The sequence below is a fragment of the Sinohyriopsis cumingii genome, chromosome 12 (genome assembly GCF_028554795.1).
Source record: "Sinohyriopsis cumingii isolate HCF-2022 chromosome 12, ASM2855479v2, whole genome shotgun sequence".
Taxonomy (NCBI): Eukaryota; Metazoa; Mollusca; class Bivalvia; order Unionida; family Unionidae; genus Sinohyriopsis; species Sinohyriopsis cumingii.
This window is the reverse complement of record NC_142972.1, coordinates 104,647,356-104,656,637: the sequence shown is the minus strand read 5'-3', so window position 1 is coordinate 104,656,637 and position 9,282 is coordinate 104,647,356. Positions and strand designations below refer to the sequence as shown.

Below are 9,282 nucleotides of genomic sequence, written 5' to 3'. Positions count from 1 at the left end.
AGTGAATGCAATATCAGCCACGAGTGTAGATGGGACTATACACTAAACGCGTTTGACTTCACGTAACGTGTATCAGACGGAGGTTTTCATCGTGTGAGGATGAATTTGCATCAGTGTTTTTATTTCCAGTTTACCAATATTTGAGCAGAATTGTATTCTATGTGTATAAATATACATGCAGACAATAATAAGCGTAGTCCGGCAACTAAGCCGTCATATATGAGCTGATACTGATGGACGGTTTGTTTCTGAATTTACTTGTTCATAATAGCGATGAATTATTGTCTACACTTACTGGTATTTCTCTCGTGCTGTGAGCAACCATAGGTTCAAGCGTCGTTGTGGCAATATGCAAAATTTCTGGAACAAATCCAGTGTTGGTCCACTTGTATGTCAGAAATGTATGTCCTATGGCGATTTTGAAGCTTGTCGCTATATACGGCTGTTACCGAATATCGGTAAGCGTCGAAACTGTATTCTGGTGTGTTATGGACAGACTTGTATGCAGCAAAACTGTATATGTTCCGAAAGTGGTATCATCAAATTCACAAAACGTCCATCAGTTTGAAAACGGGAATGGTATTTGATTTAAATAAGTTATGACGAACCTAAATTGGTTCTTTCTAAGAGCAAAAGGGGTTTTAAATGCAACAAGGAAGAAGATATGTGGTACAAAATGACCTCGGTATCAAAGAGATATAAGTATTTTCCAGTTTTCAAGGAGACAAATAAAATAAAGAAGAGAAATTGTAGAGAAATTACGGTGAAAGAAAATTGAGGATATTACTGAAATGGAAAATCTGTAGATATTGGTTGTTTGCATTTTAGCTGTTTATAATGTATGCTACATATAAAGAAAGTTATATTACCACAATATGGTAAAATGAAAATAAACCTATTTGAAAATTAATTTGTTAACTAGGTTGGTAAATCATCTATTTCGTTAAAGACAATAGATTTTATCGTTTGCTACAACACTATTATAAATGATAGAAAGAACACGTGATCTACAACTACAAAACAAAATCAACAAATGCTATATTAATTCAAGATTTTTTCTATACTATTGGAAATTGCATGAACACAGTCTGCTAGTCATGACTTGATACTGAGTACTAAAAACACAATTCAAGCACAGTTGACACATAACTACACTGTGTATATAAACAATTGTAATTTTAAGTTACAATTTTTAATTTGCAGGATGAAGTAGTTAGATACATTTATATGCATATGCTGAATCAGGTTTAATCTGCAGCTTTCGAAACTTAAATAGTTTTATAGTTTCTTCGACCATATCAATAACACGAAAAACTGATCCTAACAGATTCTATTCAAATTTACTGGTGTTACTACCTGTTACTAATGATTGTCACACTGACTTTATTTTATACAATAGTATTGGTTATTGCAATTAATTACAATTGGTATTCCAGTGTTAAGTAAATAGCAAAATAAAAATAAAAAATGATATACTGGACGCGTTTAAAAAGTGAAAAAATTCTCTGCTTTATGCTATACATGACATGATCTATCTATCTATCTATCTGGTGTGTGTGTTTGTGTGTTTGACTTTTGTTCATGATTGTGGATTTTACGTTAAGAATATGACTTTGAGTATTGTTATTTATAATTAATTTGTATTATTTGTTAGCTATTCTTAATGATTATGAGCTATGCATATATGTATTTGGTACTTGACCTTGTCCAAAATCAAATTCATGGTCTACGTGACTAGTGACATTTATTGTGTAAACAACCTAATAGATAGTTAATGTTTTCTTAAATAATAGATTAATATTCAGATCAGTATTAATAGTAAGCATGTTTACTTGAAGTGAGTTAAAAATATAATCTTGATTCTGGCCTTAGAATCTTCCAGAATGGAAACTGTCCTAATGATTTATAGATTATTTTCAGAAAATGGGAAATGGGACCTAGGTAAAGTAGAGGGTATATAGTCTTGTTCATGCTAGAATTACTCATTCTTGCCTTAACATCTGAAGCAGAATTAATCTTAGTGGAGTGTTCAATTTGTAAGTGGGGGATTATTTATTTAAATTATTAGTAACTGAAATTACAAGGTACTCTATAATATTCTTGGAATAAAACATTAATTTGGAATTTGAGTGAATTCAGAGAAAAACATTTGTTTTTGTATTATTACATCAAAAGACTTAACACATCACAAAATTTCAGGTCACAGGCACAGTAGAACATTTAATGCTATCGGCACATATACACATTCACTACCTTAATTGGACATTTGGAATACCACTGGAATTCAATAGGAACGTCATAAATTTGGACTTGTGATATATCATTTATAGCTTTTTTGGATTTAATTCCCAAGTTCCTTTCAAATTTTTACTCTGCAATCTAGATAACTAAATTATTTGTTAAATGGTACTAATTCGCTCAATTTGTTACCTAGTTAACACATTAGAGAGTAACAATAATCACTTGTAAACATGTTTTCTTGGATTTTAGTTTAGGTCATTGGTTTTTCCCTTGGCAACTTTATGGTCTACCTTAATTTTTTCAAGGTTGTTTGCTAAAATGTAAGTAAGGAGACCAAACCGTGCTTACGAGCTTGATGACAATTTCCATTGGAAATGAGAAAAGTCTCTGTCTATCCGCCGTTTATCATACTTTTCGATACAAGAACGACAACGTGACTTCATTAAATGTATTGTGCTATAAATAGAACAACTTAAATAATTCATAAAAAAACACTTAAAGCTTAGTTTGCTTTTTGTATTGTTAATCAAAAACATAATTCGTTTTTATGATTATTTCGGAAATATGTGGATTTCAGTGCTTGAGCGTATTTAGGTGTTTGAGCGTATTTCGGTGCTTCTAGTGCAAAAATTCCGTACTGACATATAAGGGTGGTATTTTATTCAAAAGATTAAACGTCTATAGAAAAATGATTTCACTGCAGAATGTGTTGTACCTCTAAAAGACAAAATAGTAGAAAGAACAAAGCATTATATAATGATAATAATAATAATAATATCATACAGGTTAGAGAATTTTTAATTCGTACTCGAAGGAGATTTGAACCATGGTCCGCAGGTAAACGGCATCCATCGCTTTGCCTGCACACAAGAGCCCATATTCTCTCACGACTAAACCCACATCACCAAAACAATGATGTTACTCAGTCAGTGTTATATGCATTCGTGTGCAATAGACACACTAGTATTTCGACCTAGTAATTAATTCTCATGTATCTAAACAGTCATATTCCGGATTCCTTTGAAAGAAAGCTTGATATATAGAATTATAGATAATTATAAATATACACCAGACAGAATGGAATTTGTTATCCCTGGATTCCTATAGAATCTCCATAGAGTACGAATAAAAAATTATCTAATCTGTATGATAGTATTATTTGTATTAAAATATTAATTCTGCCAACTATTATGAAGGATTCTTCTATAGGAATCCAGGGCTAGCACTTTCCGTTCTGTCTGGTGTATATTTATTTATCTCTCTCTCTCTCTCTCGTTATATATATATATATATATATATATATATATATATATATATATATATATATATATAAACGAAAACAAAATTTATTGTAAAGAAAATAAAATAGAATCAAGACACGTGTACACACAATGTTTGGTCTATATCATGGAGACAAGGCACGTTTGATTGGAGACAAGCTGGAAACATTTAAGCAAGCTCTTCAGATTATAGTCAAGAGTGTTTTGTTTTCTTTTTTGAAATGCAGGTGGTGCCATAATTAAATATGCAAGAAAGAAAGTAGTTTAGAAATATGGAGAAAGAAGAAGAAGGGAAGAAAGAAGACATTGCGTGAAATAAAAAATGTTTTCAACGCAAACAATGGAATCCCGTAGGGTAATAGTAATTCAGTAGCATCGATTTAAATATGAGGAGATATATTATAAACAACATAGGGGTAAGTTGCTGATTGACTAACACAATATCTGGAAACTCTTTCGCCAGAGATTTTTTTTTCAAAGGAATCGTCCCTCTAAAGGTTTTACAATTTGGTATTGTTCATGTAACAGGAACAAACACTAGTATTAATAGACACTTACACAGATGGAAGCAATTTAAAGGAGGCTATAGTGATACAAAGGGGAGTGAAGACCTTCCCCTAGCGTGTAGTAACCATGTCCATCTGGTTGCCAGGCAACAGCTTCCCCTCGGTGTTCCGATATATACGGCAGTCTTACTGGCTGCTTCTGAAGAACGGTAACATAGTCTTTTGAACCATTCATATCCCAATATAGTACCGATTCTCGTGTTTTAATGAGGATCTCGTCACCGCTTGGTGAAATGTCGCCGCCTACGGGATCTTGTCGAGAGGTGGAAATAGATAAATGTGCGTTGGAGTTGACTTGCACTATGCTTCCTGAATCCCATCCAGAACTTGGGAGGTGGGCAATTAATCCGTTACCACCATCTACCTTAGAAATAATGTAAACTTCCCCACTAGGATCTACCATCAGCGTCTCACAATCCTGTTCGGACCATCTGCAAAAAGAATAATTAGTAAATTTAGTTCTCTTATTTATGTAAATAGCATAAATCATATGAAGTTCGTTACTTGATAAAAGACCTCGAGAATCGCAACGTTAAATCTCGAGATGATATATGAAACTTAAATGCCGGGCAAACACGGAAGGATGGAAAATTGGTAAGTATAACGGACACAAGTAAATGAAGCTGAACAGTTAGGAAATGTTGAAAGGTATAAAAAAATATGCAGGTGTGAGTACAGATAATTGCTAGGGAGATATATTTTGAAAAAAGGTTTTTAATCAAAGGTCAAACTGTATCCTGAAATCTGGTTCAGTTTACTATGAGGTCATGACAAGAGATACATCAATTGTACCGTAAATTAAAATTGATAAATCAAAATAGATAGGATGAAAATACTTACGTAAAGTGAAGTCGAGAGTCAATAGGAAGGCTACCATTCTGAATAGTGTCCGGCTCCAGCACACGATAAATAATGTTTCTGGCACCATGCCCAGCATTTCCAGTATCGGCTGAGAAGAGATGAACGCATATTAAATTATGCATATAACCATGTAATCTATGACCATTTACTGGGGGCAAAGTTTGGTTAGTTTTCCTGCACTCCTCGACGAATATGGGGCTAATTTCCAAAATTTAAATTATCGATTTTGAGATTAGCAAGCAAAATATTTCATCTCTATCATAATTTCGCGTGCTTGTATTTTATTTCCATGTAAAACAAGAAAGTTCTCTTTAGGTTGCAGCAACATAAACTAGCACCACTTGTTCACTTTATAAATCAAGAGAACAAGTGGTGCTAGTTATGTATCTTGGAGGTGGGCACTTTTAGAATAGGTGAAATGTTCAATAAGCTTGCGAAAATGAATTCGTCGAAAGGGAAAGAATATAACGTGTAATTCCTTATCGCTTAATTCGATGCTGTTCTATTCTTTGTTTGAGCAAACGGTACTAACTGAGCGATCACAACGAAAACCTATGATGCTTGGAACAGAAACGAAAATACAATGCGCTTTGTTCTCAGCCTGCGGAAAGAACGAGTATGATCTAGCGTGAGGATATATTGAGGCCCTGTCTTTCGTAACACAGATGAAATGAATTTTTTCCCCCGACTCAATAAAAAGTAAAGCATAAACGAAACTTTGTCTTTATTATATACCCCATGCTCTACGCAACTGTGATTTTCTAAAATGTTATTCACTGTATCTAAAAATATCGACGTGCCGACGTCAGAGAAGACTAGTAGGAAGTGTAAATCTAGGTGTGTGATATGGAGCATGTTATTACATACCCATTTATCGTTCATATTTGATCCGGATTTTGATACAGCTGTAAATGTTTTTGTGTAACAACTATACTCAAACAATTTGTGTGTCTTGTATGACGTTCGCTCGTCGATATTTATGGACACATGCTTATACAGATTATCTCTAATTATCATTTACATCCGTTACTATGGCAGTATTATTGCGTGATTATTTAACCATATGGAGATTGCAAGCGCCAATAATGTTGTTTATTTTGATATCTGAATTATGTGGCTTGAATTAAGTTTGATAGTATAAATATAGCGAGGCCTTATGTCTCAGTCAACTGCTAGTTCTGCATGGATATTTTCAATTCTTAAACTTCAGAGGTAAATTATATATATATATATATATATATATATATATATATATATATATATATATATATATATATATATATATATATATATGATGTGTTATTATGGGGGTCAGTATTGGAAAAATTATTCTCAAACCGACCAATTAGCAAATTATTAGGAGCAGACTTCAAAATGTACAACATTCACCATACGTTATGCAACTATGGTTTATTTTCTTTAAAATGCCCACTTTCATTTCGTAGAAGAAAGAACTCTCGGGATATAATTAGTTATAAATGTTTAGCGACTTTAGATATGAATAATTCTTTACACGGAGTAGTTTTGCCGTGTCTTGTGTAGCATGATAGAATGTACTCATATTCTGCTTGGAAACTCATACCGCTGAATCATACAAATGTGAGTTTTGAGATGAGTGTACATTAGGTGATTAGATAAAAACTATATATATATATATATATATATATATATATATATATATATATATATATATATATATATATAAGAGGTCCAAAACAGTAATATAAAGTACCTATATAGAGACATGTTTTGGATCCATGACACGGTCCAACTGCCATATCTTCCCAATCATGTGAAGATGCGTTAGTAATTTCAAAAACAGCTCTGACGTGTGCAGTTGTAGCATCTAACGCAAATATCCTGTTCCTAGCGCCATGATCGTTGTGGGTGTAGAGAATATTTGGGTGCTTCCTGCTTGCTGCTATCCCGGATGCCTCGGTTATTTCAGGGCTGTCGACATTGCCAATATTTCTACCATTGTCAAAAGTTGGGGCTGAAGAAAGGAATACATGGTTAAATCGGCTATAGAGATAAATTGCTGATACTGTGTAAATTTTGCCAAATTTACCTTGTATGTATGTCTGTATGTATGTATGTATGTATGTATGTATGTATGTATGTATGTATGTATGTATGTATGTATGCATGCATGTATGTATGTATGCATGTATGTATGTAAGTAAGCATGTACGTATATTTTTGCGTGTATGATTGTTTCAATTCTTACATGACTCAAGAATCAACCTAGGTCGCAAATATGTCCCAAATGATATGTTCACAGCTGTACACAACAAAAGAAAAATTAGTGGAGTCATTATGCAGAACGTGGTTGGTACAAAGTGTCGGCTTTTGTAGAGACTGTGCGTATAACGTCTCTGTATGTATGTATGTATGTATGTATGTCTATTTTTGTGTGTATGATTGTTTCAATTCGTACAAGACTCAAGAATCAACCTAGGTCGCAAATATGTCCCAAATATTATGTTCACAGGTGTACACAACAAAAGAAAAATTAGTGGAGTCATTATGAAGAACGTAGTCGGTACAGAGTGTCGGCTTTTGTAGAGACTGTTCGTATAACTTCTCTTCAGTTATTTATCTCCCCTTATATACCGGTGTCTTGTCGAATCATGAGTGACATTGAGAAAGACAGATGTTATCATCACGAAGAATGTTTCACGTGTGTCGCCTACTCTTCACTATCTATCAGTGAGGTGACCATCGAAATTTTCAACGTGAAGAAAGAATGACAAAATTATCTTTGTCTTCAAGACACTGTTATTTCATGTCGCCCATGTGTTCTATTGACCCTTTGGTCCCCTGTAGCGTAGTCCGTTTCTAAAGTGGTTTGAACAGAGAAAACAGGTCAGAAATCTCATCAACACTCAGATTATCTATTGACAGACAAGGATGATGCGTAAGTCCAGTTTAATTGGTTTGTTCTCAAATTTAATGAAATGACTAAATTTGTGATAAATTTAAATTCTCTGGTATACCAAGTATTGGACAATTAATTTTTTTCTTCAAATAAGCTACTGACTAGAGAGCTGGTAAATTTCAAAAGGAAGACATTATAAAGTAATGGTTACCTAACTACGATTAAAATATTTTTTCTCTTTAAACTGAAATGAAAAGAAAAGAAATCGCTGTGATATTTTAAGTACATAGTGTGAAATGTTACATGGTGTGTTCCTGACCATGTCTTAAATAATACTGTTTTAGTAAGATAGTTAACGGCAGAGCCACAGGCGTGAGATGTTAGATAGTTAACGGCAGAGCCACAGGCGTGAACTGTTACATGGGTTATTCCTGACCATGTCTTAATACTGTTTTAGTAAGATAGTTAACGGCAGAGCCACAGGCGTGAAATGTTATATAGTTAACAGCAGAGCCACATGCGTGATATGTTAGATAGTTAACGGCAGAGCCACAGGCCTGAGCTGTTAGATAGTTAACGGCAGAGCCACAAACGTGAGATGTTAGATAGTTAACGAAATAGCCACAGGCGTGAGATGTTAGTTAACGGCAGAGCCACAGGCGTGAGATGTTAGATAGTTAACGGCAGCGCCACAGGTGTGAGATGTTAGATAGTTAACGGTAGACCCACAGGCAAAACTCTTTTCAGATTTGTCTCAAATTTGTGCTGAGGAAAGCAGAGAAAACTGTTGAACGGCTTCGTAAGAAAAGGATGTCATTCGGGTTCTCAAAACGTCCTTTGCAGAAAACTCAATATCAAGCGATCCCAGAGTTAAGAAGATCCTGGAAGATATATGATCGTAACTTCATCCTTATCGATGTTAAAAACCATACCAGTATTTTTGGACCTTGCGCTTGACTTTGAGATTCTTCCCTAGAAAACTAAAAACCTACTGGCCCAGTCCTCAAGGTTACTCAAAAGAAGTATCATGCTCAAACGCGACACAGTATTCGTTGTCTGGTATTTTTTTTTATCTTGTCCTACAAGTGATACACTTTGCTAAAATGACAACGCCAGACAACAACTTGTTAGAAGTGGTTTTATGTAAGGACTTTAACTTTGTTTAAAGAAACGTCATGCTTCTCTTCAACTTCAATTTTATTTTAAAAGAATTTGAATCGATTCTTGTGTATATATTTTCTTATTCGAAAGAAGGCATGAATCTAAATAATGTATGTGTTTCTTGTTAAGTATCTAAATCCACCAGTATCATTAGTGTAAGTAAATAATGAGCATTTTGCAATTCTATTAGAATTATTTTTTGCATTTTCATAACTTAGGTTTTATATTTGTAGCCTTGTCCTCACGGCAAGATTTAAATTCCATAGCTAGTTAATAAAAGATCAAACCTGTGCCA

General features: G+C 33.9%; 1 protein-coding gene across 2 annotated transcripts; it reads right to left on the bottom strand.

Annotated features, from left to right (window-relative positions):
* Positions 1–3,023: 3,023 nt before the first annotated feature.
* LOC149787170 (uncharacterized) lies at positions 3,024–7,507 on the bottom strand. 2 transcript variants are annotated; one of them, XM_089978351.1, is made up of 4 exons: positions 7,386–7,507; positions 6,681–6,941; positions 4,928–5,036; positions 3,024–4,518 (listed from the first exon to the last, which is right to left on the bottom strand). In XM_089978351.1, exons 1-4 carry the CDS (start codon positions 7,471–7,473, stop codon positions 4,095–4,097), a joined length of 882 nt encoding a protein of 293 aa, XP_089834477.1. In that variant the 5' UTR covers positions 7,474–7,507; the 3' UTR covers positions 3,024–4,094. The 2 variants fall into 2 exon arrangements, with proteins under 2 accessions (XP_089834477.1, XP_089834478.1); XM_089978352.1 differs by lacking the exon at positions 7,386–7,507 and adding an exon at positions 7,176–7,334.
* Between the last annotated feature and the right edge of the window lie 1,775 nt (positions 7,508–9,282).